Source organism: Cyanistes caeruleus, chromosome 10 (assembly GCF_971803275.1).
Source record: "Cyanistes caeruleus chromosome 10, bCyaCae1.hap1.1, whole genome shotgun sequence".
In the NCBI taxonomy this organism is placed as follows: domain Eukaryota; kingdom Metazoa; phylum Chordata; class Aves; order Passeriformes; family Paridae; genus Cyanistes; species Cyanistes caeruleus.
The window spans coordinates 24009481-24025503 of NC_141710.1; the positions used below are offsets into that span (position 1 = coordinate 24009481).

A 16023-nucleotide genomic window follows, 5' to 3' on the forward strand; every position below is an offset into this window, starting at 1 on the left:
CTGGTTCGCTTTATTTTGTTTTCCCTTAATAAATGAACTTGGAGATAACTTTCCGCTGGACGTTTCCAGCCTGGAAAGGCACAGCCCACCTTTTGTCAATAATAACCCGCAAAACACCTTATTTTTATTCAAAACCATGGATTTTTTGGTTCCCGATGTGACATATTCCGAGCGCCAAAAACTTAAAGACAGGGTTTGAATCCAGGACCCGAGCCCTGGTTAACCACTTAGACAGAACTTCTGTATTTTATATATATGAATTTTAATATTTATCTATTCTTTGCCTTGTCTCCGCCTGTGGCAGGGATTGGGCTGGATTGATCCTGAAAAATCCTTTCCAGCCCCAACGACTGTGGTTAAAGCGCGGTTTATCCGGCACCATTCCCGCTGCTGCGGCGCACACTCCGTTATTCTGTACTGGTTTACAGCCGGTCCCGGTCCCGGTCCCGGTTCCCATTCCCGGTCCCGGTTCCCATTCCCGGGGCGTGTCCCGCGGACTCTTTTTTCCCGCCGCCCCCCGCGCGCGCGGCGCTGGCGCGTGCGTCACGCGCGGGACCGCGCAGTCGGCGCGCGGCCGCCGCCGGGAGCGGACCCGGACTCAGCGCTCGCTCCGCCGCCATGGCCGCCGCGCACCCGGGCCCCGCCGCGCCCGCCGCCCCCGCCCCGCCGCCTCCCGCCGCTCCGGGCATCCTCATCGGCGACCGGCTCTACTCCGAGGTGTCGCTGACCATCGACCACTCGCTGATCCCCGAGGAGCGGCTCTCGCCCACCCCTTCCATGCAGGACGGGCTGGACCTGCAGTGCGAGACCGATCTGCGCATCCTGGGCTGCGAGCTCATCCAGGCGGCCGGCATCCTGCTGCGGCTGCCGCAGGTGGGCCCTTGCCGGGGCTTGCAGGGGGGTGAGGGAGGAAGGGAAGGGAATGTCGGGCGCCGCCATTGTGGCGGCGGGAAGGGCGTGAGGCGGCGCGGGGGGGGCGGCGGTGCCTCACACAAAATGGCGGCGGCTGGGCCAGGGCACTGACTCTGCTCCTTCTCCCTCCTCCTGCTCTGCCCTCACAGGTGGCCATGGCGACGGGGCAGGTGCTGTTCCATCGGTTCTTCTACTCCAAGTCCTTCGTCAAGCACAGCTTCGAGGTGAGCGCGGCCCGGGGGCACCGGGAGAGGGCGGCTGGGGCGGCCATGCGCCACACAGGCCGTTCCCTTCGAGCCTGCCGGATTTGCTTCTTACTTACGTAATTCTCTTTTTATCTGGGCTGAAAATTGTTTGCTTAACGGAAACGGGGCTTCTTTTCAGATTGTTGCTATGGCCTGCATCAATCTCGCCTCCAAAATCGAAGAGGCGCCTCGTCGGATAAGGGACGTGATCAACGTGTTCCATCACTTGCGGCAGTTAAGAGCAAAAAGGTAAGATCAGCTTCGTTATGAGCATAAACACCTGTTACCACTAATGTACGCTGCAGTTCTCAATTCACAGTATTTTTCCAGGCTAAGTTCAACGACCTAAAATTGAGAAGGGAGTGCCCGTTGGCTGCTGTGTAGGCAGTACAGTGCAATCTCGGCTGCTTCTGCTTTTGTTCACTTGGTAGACCCGTTTTCGTTGTTGATTTAGCTACAAGTTATGATTGGCAAGTATTTGTTTTAGTTTTAGGACCACGGTTGTAGTTTCAGGTATGTTTGTTGAATTTTTGATGTCTCGTAGTTACTGTAAGGTAATCTTAGTTGTGAGTAGCCAGTTAGTGAGTTGCTGTGTATTCTCCACTTTTTTAACCATACTCAGCAGTGCTGATGCTTTTCTCTCCTTGGTCTGTGGCTGTCCAAGTGTCTTTGTGGTGCTAAGAAAGTATCCCTTAAGAAGCTGAACTTTGAGTGGTGACAGTGTTGCCTATTAGAAAAAGCCATTTTAGGAGGTACCTGAGGAAAGGTCAGGTTTGGCCTGCTGTGGTGAGAAGTGTGTAACTGAGTGTGTGGGAGGCTGAAGGCGTTTTTAGGTGCAGAAAGCGAGAGCTGCGTTGTTCTGATGCCGTGTTGGAGAGGGGGCTCACCTGGCCGTGTGCAGGCAGGGTAGAGCTGTCCCAGTTGTGAGCACCTAATGCTGCTCTTTGTGTGTAAAGCAGCATCTTTCTCGTGCAGTGCAAATTGGTGATGCATTGAAAGGAGGAAGGTGTGGTTGAAAGGAGTTCTCTAGGTTACTGTTAAACACAAAATTTCTTTATTTCTGTCGGGCAGCAGTGTCAAAGTCTAGGATTGGAGGCTTCAGCTTTGCTTCTGGTGCCTGATTGCTTAAAGCTTCAGGTACTCTGTAGTTGCAAAAGGATTTTGTTTTAGCTACCGTGTGAAATTCACACTTTATTTCCCTGCCCTGTGTCACCAGGTGACAGCAGGAATTTAAACCTGTGTTGTGCAAACTTCTCTGAGAAACAGAGTAGAAACCCCTTAGGGAAGCCAGCTGTTTGTTGCTGTCTTTATTCTGGTTATGCCTCTGTTAAGCCAGAGCTTTGGCTTTGACTGCCTCCTGATGGTGTTGTGCTAGTTAGTTCTAGATCCAAGAAGGAAGAGTTGGTGTTACACTTTGGAATTTAGCTTTGTTCTGTCTGGCCTTTAAAGCTGTTCTCCCTGACGGCCCTGAGAGAGCTGTGTGAAGTTATGCCAGGTGTGAATTCAGTGGGATTGTCTTCCACAGTTATTAAGGGAGTCTGGTTATTGGAACTACTGGAGCAGGCTCAGTGATTAGTAACGTTCTGGCCTCCATCCAGGCAGTGAAGGTTAATTAATCATATGCCTTGCTTTTCTTTGCAACGAGAATACAAATTAGTTGTTTCTTTGTGCTGTGTGAAGGATCAGAGAAACTGAACTTAACCTGTGAATTTAAATCTTTCCAGCTAGCCTGTTCCAAATCCCAACTTGTGCATGTTACGTGGTGCCTAAAGTGCATCATGTCCAGAGAAATCGTGCACTGCTACCCATTATTTTCGGGAGAAATGGGTATTGTTGCTCTGCGATTCTGAGTGAATCTGCATGAAATTAACCTTAAAAATGCTGCAGTCTGATATTCAGACTTGCACACCCCCCTTTTTTTTTTTTTTTAGCAAGCAGGATGTAAACGTTTTTCTGTACTTTTTACAAGCTGACAGTTCCATCACGTGTACACGTTATTAACTTCAACTCTTTTTTCCCTTGCAACCGACTATACAGCGACCAGCTACATTTACCAAAGCCTGGGTGATGTGGAGTGGTACATAAAGATGAAGCTGTCGTCATGGCAACAGTGAGTGAAGTATCGAAAATCCCCAAGGAGAAGCCAGTGCTCTGAGCATAGGTCACTGGAATCGGGGGACTAACAGGTTGGCCGCTGGTGAACCATTTGGAAGAACTCCTGTATCTTGTTATAAGCTTTTTTCTTTGCTGTCCAGGTTTTTAGAATACTAGCTTGACCTTTTTTTTTTTTATTATTTTTTACTGAAGCTAACACTTAGGCTGTAGTTAGTCTCTCACACACAACCCAGAACTGAAACAGGCTGCTGTACTTTCTTTTTTAGTCTAGCATTTCTGTTAACTGAAGCTCTTAACCTGCACACGAATTTGGGGTAGTTTGGGTAGGCTTTGCTTTCTTTCTTAACCAGTTTTGGGTTCTTAGTTCCACTTTCTGGCTCTGTATAACTGCAGTTTGAATTCACAGTAAAACAAGGGTACGGAAGTCTTGAATTTGTACATTTTTATCAATTATGATGTAAGCAGTCCCTTCTATGTACCTGTTTGCAGAACTGGGAATTGCATTGGAATTTTCTTTTTATGAGACATGTAGTCAACTAAGGTGGTATTTCTAATGCTGAGAAGTAAGAAAAAGCTAAACAAGTGTTTTGGACAAGCATATTTTCTTTGGGATCTTTGACGAGCATATGTGATGTAGAACTGCATGTAAAAATGTTTGTGTGCATGGAGAAAAGCTCGTACTATGGAAAAACTGCTTTTTAAATAACTGTGTGCCAAAACCTCTCTGTTCTGAGCAAAGTGCAACTGTTGTTTAACTTGTAGAATGTAGTTTGAAGTTGATTTTATTTCTTTTAACTGTGCCTGAAAGCTGCAGAAGGTCCTGAGACTGGAAATGTGACACGTGTGGTGCTGTAATCTCACATGGTGCTTTGAGGTGCTCAGTCAGCTGTTCCTCGCTCAGGGGCCCTGCAGTGGGGCTGCATTAATGACACACGTTCTTAGTGCCTTCAGACTGCCTGCAAACCTGTGCTGCTTGTGGTTGTGATCCTGGAGACAAACAGAGAACTGGTGTTCTTTTACTCACCAGCATAACAGATCTCTGCTCCTTGAAATGAGGTGCTGGTTCTCTGCTGTACTTGTCACAAGTGCTTTGCTCATTAGGAACAAAACTCCATGCAAGGCACTGTTCCTCCAAGTATTAGTCATGCTAAAGACATCAAAGTTTAATATTACACGGAATGAAGCTGAAGCTTTGTGGAGAACTTAGGTCTCATTTGTAAGAGTGATTTTAAGAAAACGTATTTTTAATTTATTTGCTGTTAAAAACACGTTACAGTGTGTGTTAATCTTCTGGCTTGTTACACAATCTAAATCCCAATCAAGTTTTGCATCTTAGGTGTTGGATTGGCCACTGTGTGCTCTGTTCTAAAGATAAAGTCTCACCTGGAGCTCCAGTGCTGGTCTGTAGGAACAGATTCCAAGTAGGAACTTGTAACACTCCTTGGCTATACAGGGTTTGAAGCTTGTATTTCACATATAAGCTTATAAATTCTTTTTCTCTGGTTTGTTTCTTGGACCCAAGATAATTCTTGGACTGAGAATTTAAGTGCAGCAAATGCACTGGCAAAGTTCCTCTTTTTTCTTAGTAGAAAACAAAGAAGTTTTTCAAAGGGGAATCTGAAGTTTCTGATTTGTCAACAATTGTTTACCGACATTGCAGAGTTGATGGTAAAAGTATTAAATTGGTGAATCAATGCAGTGGAGAGTGTGGCTTGTGCCAGTAATAAGGTGCAGTAAAACACTTAAGTCTCCTGCAGATTTTTATTTTCCCTTGAGTGGATAAAAGGCTGTATTTGTCTGGAAGTCCTGGCTGGATAAACTGATGGTTTTCATGACTTCCTTAGGGCTGTAGGACTTGTGACCAAAGCAATATGGGACAGCAGGGTAAAGCAACCCTGTAATTGCAGTAAAGGCTCCCCTCTGTCCTGCTGCACTTGGAGCCACCTTAACTTCCCTCCAGAGTTCTCAGGGAATGCAGGGACATGTGGAAGGTGGGGTGGTGCATGATCCTGAGCACTGCCACTGGAGATTTGCTTTAATAGACTGCAAGTCATGGTTCTCCTAAGAGTTAAACCTGAGATGTCCCACCTGTGATGCAGCTTTCTGCTGACAAACAGCCTGGACACCTGAACTCACTCTGGGTGCTGCTCTGCACATCCTGTTCATGCTCGTGATCTTGAGATGAAATTGTGGGGAGCAATACTGAAGGAAATGTTATCAACACCAGTAAAATTGATGGGAGTGAATTGGAAGTGAATCAGCTTCACTGATGGGAAGAACTAAACTTGCTTGTTCCACTGTCCCACTCCAGAGCACTGTGATCAGCCTGTCTCTGTAGTGCTGAAGCGTTCAGACTAAATCAACTCCTCACTGAAGGAGTTACCCTAGAGAGGTCTGAAAAGCTTTTCTTCTTCAGTTAATTTATGGGGAGAAAATAAAAACAACAAACCATAAACAAAAGAAAAAAAAATGTGTTGATTTTGGGCTTCTTTAGAGGAGCTGGAATGAAAAACTTTTTAAACTTGCCCTGCTGAGAGAGAGTAACACTTAACTAGAGAAGTTACTCTGCTGGAAGGTGGAACACCTGGCATTTCATATAATGAGACAGTACTGGAATTGCAGGTCCATCCTGGCACCAGGGAGCTGCAGTTGCTCATTCCAGAGCTGGGAGCTGCATCTCAGCCCCTTGGAAGGGCAGGGACAGCTCATGCTTCAAGTGCAGGGTGATACAACAAGATGCTTTTAATAGAGAAGTTTGTTGTGTCCTTTGCCCATGGCCATCAGTGCCTGTCAGGTGACTGCAGAGGTTGTGGAATAAACTGGATTATTCCAGCCTTGTCATTAAATTGGCTCTTTCTTCCTGGGGTGGGAACCTTGGTTTTTTGAGTGTTTTTTCTGTTCTGTGACCTAGCAGGGAAGTGAGGTCCACTCATGGAATTTACAAGTTGGCAGTGAAGTATTTTGTCTGATACAACAAAAGCTGTATTTTGAATCCACTTTGCATTACTTTTTTTTTTTTCTACTGAAGGTAATGTAAAATAAATTTGTCACCAGTGCTTGGGGTGTATCATGTACACAGACCGTGGTTTATTAGAGCATAACGAGCTGAACAAAACATTATTTTGCTTTGGAAAGCACATGGAATGTGTGAGGCATATTACAGGGAAAAAGCTGGTCTGTCTTCAGGAGGAAGTGGATTAAAATATCCCATGTGGAATGTGGAAAGGTCAAGTCTGAGCACGGATAAAGCACAGAATATGCAATGGAGTGTTACACTTGTGCATCAGGTGTACAGAAGGCTACTGTGATTAAACATGCTGTGGACAGTTCAGAGGTTGGATTTGGAAGGAATTAGGATTGACAGTGCTGGAGTTTGCAATCTTTCTGAAATGAGCTGTTGTTTTGCAAATGCAAACAGCAGCAGGGTCATCCCTGGTACCACCAGAGAGGGGAGCAGAGTCCCAGGCAGACCCATGCCTGTTTCTCAGGTTAATTCTTTGCTTCACTCAGCTTTTCACACATCACAGGGCAGGGCTGACTTCTCTGAAGGGTGAACCAGCTGCTCTTCAATGCTTAGGAAACTGCAATTTCTAGAGCACAAGTTGCTACTTTAATGCCAGTGAGAAGCCTGTTCTGGCTTACTTCTGCTTTGAAATCCTGGCTGGCAAAGGACTCCTTCTGCCACCTCTGCCACGGAGAGGAAAAGTTCTTGGGAGTGCCCCCATCAAGCCAACTCCTTCCAGCAGCTGGAGCAGTGCAGTTTGCATACACAGGAGCAGAAGGTTATTTTTATTTTTTTTTTTATCTCAGCCATCTAATCTGTAGCTAGCCAAAAGCAGCAACTAAACTAGTTTATCTAAACTTGGACAGCACAAGATTAATGCTTAAACTTGCTTGCAGGAGTTGAAAACCGGTTTCTGTTGCCATTAGTTGGTTGGAAGGGAAAACAGAGTTGCCGTTGTTTTTGGATATGCAAAACAGTTTTGATTTTATTTCTTGCAAACTATAGGACTCCAAGCCCCCTGATACTTGATCAGAACTACATAAACACCAAAAATCAAGTAATCAAAGCAGAAAGGAGGGTACTGAAGGAGTTGGGATTTTGTGTTCATGTCAAGCATCCTCATAAGGTGAGTTCTCAATAATAATGTAATTGTAATTCTTACTCTACCTTGGTGGCATCACTGGGAGCTGTGGAACAAGAAACACAGGTGTCAGAATGACCTGAATTATTCTCTTTATCCCCCTGTAGTTATTAATGCTTTTGCCAGACTGCTTGGGCAAACAGCTGTATTGACTGTGGTAAAAGTCACTTCCCTGGGAAAGGGTGAAGGTGGCTGGTTTGAAAAGCAGTGAACTAAAGAACTTCTGAAGGTGATGGGGTGACATGAGGGCTTAGAGTGTGTGCTTGGACAGGAGCCCCCATGGTTTGGGCACATTGTTGGATTTTATTTTTACATATTTATATATTTGCTTCCTTACTCCTGCTTTACATGTTGAAACTGAGTCTTTTTTCTCTTTCCCCCCCTCCTTATTCCTCAGATTATTGTTATGTATTTACAAGTCCTAGAATGTGAACGTAATCAAACCCTGGTACAGACAGCCTGGTAAGTTGCTATTTTCCATTCTTTTCCTAGCCAGGAAAATAGTAGCAGAAATAACAAGCCTGCTGATCCCTATGCAAAGCAATGAGATGTAAGTTACCACCCAAACACATTTGGACAATCTCCTGGTGCTTGTTTCTGCTTACTATTTTCATGGCTTGATTCCAGCGGGGCGATGGAGAACTCAATTTAACTTTGTTCTTTTTTCTACTCTTTGATTGAAGGGTAGTCCCTGCTGGTAAGTCATAGAGCTCTGCCCTCTGCACCTCAGCCCATGACCTGGGGATGGCTGCTTTGGCTGCCCTTCTCTCCAGCCAAGCCAGTGCAAGCCTCAGCGAGTTCACTGCCGTCACCCAAAGCCATCGGGCAGCACCTCCTAGTTCTGTCCTGGCGCCAGGATTTGTATATTTGGTTCTAGAAGTAACTGTTACAACTGTTTCTCAATGTCTTTGTTGCCTACCTGCTGTTTGTTAAAGGACACGTGGGGGACCATTCTGCCAGCATTTCTTTAGTTGATTTGCCATTTAAACTTGAATTAAACATTGAGGACAGTGCATGCAGCATGTTCACTTAGTAGCCAGGCTGGGCATGGGGGTGTAGAGTCCTCACTGACAGACTGCTGTTCTCTCCCGTGCTGGGAATTTAGAAATCCCTGGAGCTCTGGGTGTGTGCCATTGGCAGTGCCAGCCCTGTGCACCAGCAGGAGCTCAGGGGCCCAGTTCGAACTCACAGGTCTGTTCCAGCACTCAGTGAGCACATGGGGTGCCTCTCCCTGGATGGAGTTAGTGACTCCAAGTACAAATTGAAATGCAGTCAGTTTTATGAGCTCTGCAGGCTGCAGGTAGCCTCTGCATAATGGTAGATTGAAAATACACCTTGCTCTCCTGATGGCTCTTGAGTTCTACATTGATTTTTAAATACAAACCCATTGGTGATTAAGACAATCAGCTGGACAGATGCAAAGTTCTGGTTGAATTGTAACTCGGTGGACACTTCCCAGGGTTACTGAACCTAGGAAATGGCTGTTCCACCCTGCTTGGATTTACTGCTGCACATTATTGCCTCGGGGTTTAAAGCAGTGGCAGTGGTGCAAACTGCCACAGAATGACACATGTAAACATCCAGCACCACCTGGAAGAAATCACATGTTCAATGTAACAACAGAAAAAATAATAAAGTCAATTGAGTCTCCAGTATTGTTATCCTCTAAAAGAAAAGCAAACTGGAGTTCCAATCTGGGCTGCTTTGTTTTCTCAGGAATTACATGAACGACAGCCTCCGGACGAACGTGTTTGTTCGCTTCCAGCCGGAGACCATCGCGTGTGCGTGCATTTACCTCGCTGCTAGAGCCCTGCAGGTGAGCCCTGGCTGCACTGAGCTCTGCCTTCCAGTGCTGCTGCTCTGCTTTCAAGGAAATGGATGGAAATGTTTCAACAAAACCTGACCTGAAATCTCCATGAAGCTTCTCCTTGTGTGATTTTCAGATCCCACTGCCTACCCGTCCCCACTGGTTCCTGCTCTTTGGCACCACGGAAGAGGAGATACAGGAGATCTGCTTAACAACTCTGAAGCTTTATACCAGAAAGAAGGTGAGCTTGACATGTTGGGCTTTGCTGCTCGATGCTCTCAGTGCAGCTTGAGCTGAGCTACGGTTGCCCCAGAAAAGTTTGGGAACGCCTGATACAAGTGTGCTAATGGGAAGGGCTCCTCTAAGGAGAGAACAAATAAAAGTTACAAGATCTGGACAGATTTTTCAGAAATGAGATGAAATATGAATTATGTTAGTTCAGCTTCTTACCTGTTTGTTACTTCCACAGCCCAATTACGAGTTTCTGGATAAAGAAGTAGAAAAGAGGAAAATGGCACTGCAGGAGGCAAAACTGAAGGCAAAAGGTTTAAATCCAGATGGAACTCCAGCACTCTCAACACTGGGTGGCTTTTCTCCTGCATCCAAACCATGTAAGTCTGTTTTCTGAACAGAAAAATCTTCCCCTTTTTTAACATAGATTTGAATATTAATCTCAAAACCTTGAAACCAGAGTAGAAATAAAGGAGGTGCTTTAGTCCATATTTCCCCAGATAAGAGAGCAATATATTAATAATATGCACCCTTAAGAGAATGAGATACTGAAGCTGGAGTTGCTGTGTGTTCTGTGATGTGAAGAAAGGCTTTTTGGATTGAATTTGGGGGTGCTGCAGTAGCCTCTGTGGCCCCTTTACAAGCAGGTATCTGTGAAAATTCCTTCCCCTGGTTGTTTTTCATGTCCTTGGCAGCTGATTTGGTGCAGTGAGGGCAGACAGCTGCTGGGGCAGGAAATGGAGGGGGGAGAGGCCCAGCACTGCCTTGGCATCAGAGGGAATTAAATGGAACATGCATTTTAAACTGGCCAGTCTGCCTGAACTCTCAGCTTCTCCTGAAGAGCCCTGAGTTTTCAGAGTTCTTTGGGCTGGGCAGTGCAAGTTTCTCACAGAACAAGGGGAGTGATTTCTGTGAGGAGGGAGCTGAGGTTGGAAGTTTTGAAAGCAGGAGCTGTGGTGGGTTTAACAGCCCTTCCATGAAAGGTGAATCCATCTCTGGGCTGTACCAACTGTCTAGAGACAGATTGACTTCTTAACTAGGTGATTTTATTTGTTACTCATTTGTATTCGTGCCACTAATGTAAAGATGAAATGTGTAATTTTGCCAGGCTGGCTTAATCCTTTCCTGTAGCATTGGAAATAAATGGCAAGGTAACAAGTTCTGTATTGTGGGGGGCACAAAGACAGTTTCTGTTTTGTACCTTGTGGCCCCAGTGAGCCTGGCTGTGTGCTCTGAAGGTCCCAGTGCTGTTCCTCCTTCATGGGCAGAGGGCTTCCCCATGAATATCCCATTCCAGGAGTGAACATAAATGGAGAGATGGGATGAAATAATAGATGTAGAATTCATACTTACACTTGGTGCAAATCCTGGTGAAGGGGTGTACAGTGTGTTTATGACAAAGGATGAATAAAGAACTAATTTTTGAATTGAAATTTAATTCTTAGCTTCCCCAAGAGAAGTAAAAGCTGAGGAGAAGTCTCCAGTGTCTGTGAATACCAAAACCATTAAGAAAGAGCCTGAAGAGAGGCAGCAAACCTCAAAGAGCCCTTACAATGGGTAGGTACAGCTCCTGATGGGAGAGCACTCGAGTCCAGATGCTTTCAGCTGCAGTGCAGGGAGCTCCTGAGGGCTGCTGGCGCTGTGGCAGTGCCTGAGCAGTTTGGTTTGTGCCCCACAGGCTGCGCAAGGAGAGCAAGAGGAGCCGCAGCAGCAGAAGCGCCTCCCGCTCCCGCTCCCGGACAAAGTCCCGCTCCCGCTCGCACAGCCCCCGCAGGCAGTGAGTGGGCTGGGGGCTGGGGTTGGGGGGGTCTGTCACACTCTGCCCTGTAAATCCAGGGGGCTGCAGCAGGGCAAGGCACTGCCAGGAGCCAGGGGCGCTCTGAGTGCCAGCCAGCAGAACGGGGGAGGCTCTTGGTGCTGGGAGTGCAGCTGCTTTTAAGAGATGAGGCTGTAAAATTAGCCTGTCCTAACTGCACTGTGCCTGGGGAGTCTGTGCTGGGCTGGGGTTGTCTTCACAAGGATCCCAAAGCCAGTGAGAGCAGTTTCTGGGAGCACAGTGCCCTGGGGAGGGGAGAGAAGTGTCCCAGGTGTGCAGCCTCCTTGTGTCAGTGCTCCCTGGTGCAGCACCTGGCTCCTGTGGGCTCTGCCCTCTCATGGTACAGGAAGGGGGGATGCAGTGAGAGCTGCTGCCTTTAGGTTGGGGTATCCTGAGAATCTTCAGACTCACATCTAAGCTGGAAACTGCCAGTTTGGATCTCAGTGAAAAGGCAACACCCAATCAGTGATCTGGTGTTGATGGAGGAGCTTTGGCAAGGTGGACAAAAGATGCTGCATTCTCCTTTTAGTTTGAGCTGTTTATTTCCAAATGAGCTCAACTAAAAGACTCACAAGAGTGGTTGGGGTTGGAAGGACTTTAAATCCCCCATCAGTGACCCCAGCCTTCCATGGGGCAGGTTCCGAGACATTCCCTGTCCCCCCTCACTTACCCCTGAGGGACAAAGCCTGACTTTGCAGTGAGCTGGGGAGCTGTAAGCACTGCAGGATTCCCGTTTGCTTTTCCCTCTGTAACTGTTGTCTCTCGCGCAGCTACAACAACCGGCGGAGCCTGTCTGGCACCTACAGCTCCCGCTCGCGCAGCCGCTCGCGCAGCCACAGCGGGAGCCCCCGGCGGCACCACAACCACGGCTCGCCCCACGCCAAGGCCAAGCACGGCCGCGAGGAGCTCAAGGGCGCCAGCAGACACGGCCACAAGCGGAAAAAGTCCCGCTCCCGTTCTCAGAGCAAGTCCCGGGAGCACTCGGAGGCGGCCAAGAAGCACCGGCACGAGCGCGGCCACCACCGGGAGCGGCGCGAGCGCTCGCGCTCCTTCGAGCGCTCGCACAAGGCCGGGAAGCACCACGGCAGCGGCCGCTCGGGGCACGGCCGGCACCGCCGCTGAGCCCGGCCCCACCGCTGAGCCCGGCCCTGCCGCTGAGCCCGGCCCTGCCGCTGAGCCCGGCCCCGCCGCTGAGCCCGGCCCCGCCGCTGAGCCCGGCCCTGCCGCTGAGCCGGGCCCCGCCGCTGAGCCCGGCCCTGCCGCTGAGCCCGGCCCTGCCGCTGAGCCCGGCCCTGCCGCTGAGCCCGGCCCTGCCGCTGAGCCCGGCCCTGCCGCTGAGCCCGGCCCTGCCGCTGAGCCTGGCTCTGCCGCTGGGCTCGGCCCCACTGCTGAGCCTGGCTCTGCTGCTGAGCTCAGCCCCAAACACTGCAGGCCTGGCTCAGCTCCAGCCCCTGGCACCGAGCCCCCGACTGCTGGGCACCGCCAGGGCTGCAGCACCTGCAACCCCCATCTGGTTTTCTAAAAGGTGTAGAAGAGTTTTTTTTCTTTTGGGAAAGAAACTGTTACCAACTTTTGCACATAATACCTTAGCAGTATCCCAGAGGTGGCAAACGATCAGGTTCACTGTATGTATTAGAGTTGTGTATTGTTTATTGAGCTGAGAACTGGAGAAAGGATTTCTGTAAAAAAGCAAAACGTACCTTATTTTTATACCAGTCAATTGCAGACGCTTATATTTAAGTATAGTTATTTGTTTAAACATGGTGGAGACTTTCTTACACTGGTTTTAGTCTGCATGTGTTCAAAGATTTTTACAAGAAATAAAATATAAAGCTTTTTTTTTTTTTTTTACTGCCTGTTGGATGCCAAATGTGTGGAAACTAAACTTGGTTTTCTTACACGGTTTTGATCCTTGTGCCTGAGTGGGACATGAGGTGTGGATGGGAGGGGAAGAGTGGGCAGGCTTTGGGTGTTTGTGTCCTCCTGGGGGTGCAGCAGTGGGAATAAATGGTCCCAGAGCTCTGAAGTGCAGTGGGATGAGCTGCTGGGCTGCCATTTCTGAGAGCAGGAGCTGCTGGGACATTCCTGGAGCTGAGCCTGGAAAGGAGCGAGGAGGAATCACATCTGATTCTTCAGCTGCTGCTCGGGTCCCTGGGTCCTGCAGGTGAGAGGTGTTTGCTCTCCTGCTCAGATCCCTGGGTCCTGCAGGTGGGAGGTGTTTGCTCTCCTGCTCAGATCCCTGGATCCTACAGGTGAGAGGTGTTTGCTCTCCTGCTCAGATCCCTGGATCCTGCAGGTGGGAGGTGTTTGCTCTCCTGCTCAGATCCCAAAATGCCTCTCCCGTGGCTGCTGGGGCTGGGTCCTTGCCCTGCCGAGCCCGGGGAGGGAGCAAAGCCGAGCAGAAGCTCCGGGGTTGGTGCATCCCTGCCCCCTGTCCTGCTGGGGCCCCTTGGAGATGCAGAAAGGGAATTGCATATTCTGGAGGAGGAAAAGATGAAATTGTTGCTTTCTGTTTCTTGGTTACCGCTGGTTTTCAGTCTGTAACAACAGTTTTGTGTGTGTTGCGTTCAGGAAAATGTTTGTTGCTATGGAAATTGAAGGAGGTTTTTCCCCCAGGCAGGAATGCTCGGATAGCCCAGAGCAGAGAGAAATCCCTGGGCTTGGAGCAGCAGCACTGCCTTGGCTTTGGGGCTGGTTTGGAGTGAGCCCTGGGGGGCTCAGCCCTGGCTGTGTGTGAGACCTGTGACCCCTCTGCTCCCAGAGCTTCCCTTCCTGACAGCTGGGGGTGTGGGGCAGCTCCTGCTCCCCCAGGCAGCCCGGCAGGGAGCTCGGGGAGGGCTCCTTGGGGAGAAGTGCCCGGGCAGGGAGGGTTCCTGGAGCCCAGCAGGGCTGGGACGGGCAGGAGCTGATCCTGAGCCGGAGCTGCAGGGCCCAGCTGCAGTCACAGCCCCCAGGCTCTGTGGGTTCAGCAGGGGCACCAGGGGCAGCTCACAGTGAGGCCCTGAATGCCCCATTCCCTGCAGGGCCCCACACCCGAAATGTCCCTGCACCACAGCTCCTGCCTCTCCCAACACTTGCAAGTATAATTCCCTGAATTCTGAAGTTTCCCTGTGTTGTCATGGAGCTCTGAGTGACAGAAATGAATCGTTTGACGGGGCTGATGGACTTCAAGCACCTGTGCTGCCCTCCAGGAGACACCTGAGGCTACACTCTGCTCCTCTCTCAGCAGCTGAGACAATTTTCCTGGCAAGTGTGGAGGATTCCTGCCCTGGGTGATGCTGCAGCCTCTGGCACACTGCTGGAAATCAGGAGCTGCCACTGGGCTCTGAACATCTGGGAAATGTCCCAGCCTGGTCTCCTTGAGCACAGGGCTTTGCCTGGGTGGATTTCAGCCCCAGAATTGCTTTTTCTCTGGAAAAAGAGGATTTTGTTAAACTTTTTTTAATAATTTTCAACAAAAAGATGCAGAGGTTTCAAGGTATTTCATCCAAACTGTTTTGTCTGTCCTTTCAGGTTTGTTAGAGATTCTGGAAGGAAGAGCATGGACCAGGAGCTTTGAATGGTTTGGGAAGAGAAAAAATGAACAATCAGAGAATATTTGTGATGGAAATTATCCCTACAGGTCCCTCTCAAGGCTTTGGTCACCCCCAAACCCACAGGTGAGTGGCAGCAGGTGAGGTGATCCCCTTTTCCAGGGAATCTCTCCCTGGTTGCTGCTCCTGCCAGGAAATGCTCATGAAATCCAGGATTTCACATCAGGCCAGGTCTGTGACTGTCCTGTCCGTGCTCCTCGTAGCTTCCAAGCTCCTTAGGGCAGGGAGCAAACCCTCCTGGCCAGGCTGGCAATCACATCCCCCTTTGGAAAAAGCACTCCTGCAAAGGAAACAGCTTTCCATCCCCTCCTCCTGCCTGGCCATTAAAACAAAAAGTTCAAATGAGTAAAGCTGGCCCCAAGAAAAAGTCTTTATATTCCAGTGGAAGGAAAAAACTTGGCAAAAAGGGAGCATTTTTGTCCCAGGATGGAGAATCCTCCTGGATGGGTTTGCTGGAGAGAGCAAGGGGCTCGCGGCCCCACCCTGCAGACACATCCCAGCTTCCCCATCCCCTGGGGCTCCAAGGGTGCTGTGCCCCCTCCTTCCCGGGGTTCTGTGTCCCACATCATTCCCATGGATTCCCTGTCCCTCATTCCTGCATTCCCTGTCCCTCGTTCCCGGGGTTCTGTGTCCCCACCATTCCTGGGGTTCTGTGTCCCACATCATTCCCATGGATTCCCTGTCCCTCATTCCCAGGGATTCCCTGTCCCTCATTCCCAGGCATTCCCTGTCCCTCATTCCCAGGGATTCCCTGTCCCAGGCATTCCCTGTCCCTCATTCCCGGATTCCCTGTCCCTCATTCCCGGATTCCCTGTCCCTCATTCCCATGGATTCCCTGCCCCTCATTCCCGGATTCCCTGCCCCTCATTCCCGCATTCCCTGTCCCTCATTCCCGGATTCCCTGTCCCTCATTCCCGGATTCCCTGCCCCTCATTCCCGGGATGCCGAGCTGCTCCCGCTGCCGTTCTGGGTTCCCTCTGTAGGTGGAAGTGTTGCCGAGCCCAGCGGAGCTCCCGGCTCTGCCAAAAGCCACCAAGGCGAGGAGGGGACAAATGTCCTGTCCCGGGCCATGGGCACAGAGCAGCCCCGGGGTCACACCCGGGCCCCAATTCCAGCCCTGGGAGCTGGGGGTGGATCAAAGCATCAACCCCAGGAGTGA

The 16023-nt window shown here is 49.6% G+C and overlaps 1 protein-coding gene across 1 annotated transcript; it reads left to right on the forward strand.

The window, feature by feature from the left end:
• The first annotated feature begins 547 nt into the window (after nt 1-547).
• CCNL1 (cyclin L1) lies at nt 548-13108 on the forward strand. The gene is made up of 12 exons (XM_086843398.1): nt 548-873; nt 1062-1136; nt 1297-1406; nt 7282-7402; nt 7815-7879; nt 9134-9233; nt 9361-9465; nt 9694-9835; nt 10901-11012; nt 11134-11232; nt 12042-12519; nt 12665-13108. The coding sequence occupies exons 1-11, from the start codon at nt 619-621 to the stop codon at nt 12391-12393; spliced, it is 1536 nt and encodes a 511-aa protein (XP_086699524.1). The 5' UTR covers nt 548-618; the 3' UTR covers nt 12394-12519; nt 12665-13108.
• Nucleotides 13109-16023: the final 2915 nt, after the last annotated feature.

Excerpts from the sequence above, each read along its gene's own strand:
- CCNL1 (XM_086843398.1), top strand. The coding sequence starts at position 619 with ATGGCCGCCGCGCACCCGGGCCCCGCCGCGCCCGCCGCCCCCGCCCCG. Across the intron at positions 7,403-7,814 it reads ATGTCAAGCATCCTCATAAG|ATTATTGTTATGTATTTACA; the intron begins GTGAGTTCTCAA and ends CTTATTCCTCAG. Across the intron at positions 9,836-10,900 it reads TTCTCCTGCATCCAAACCAT|CTTCCCCAAGAGAAGTAAAA; the intron begins GTAAGTCTGTTT and ends TTTAATTCTTAG.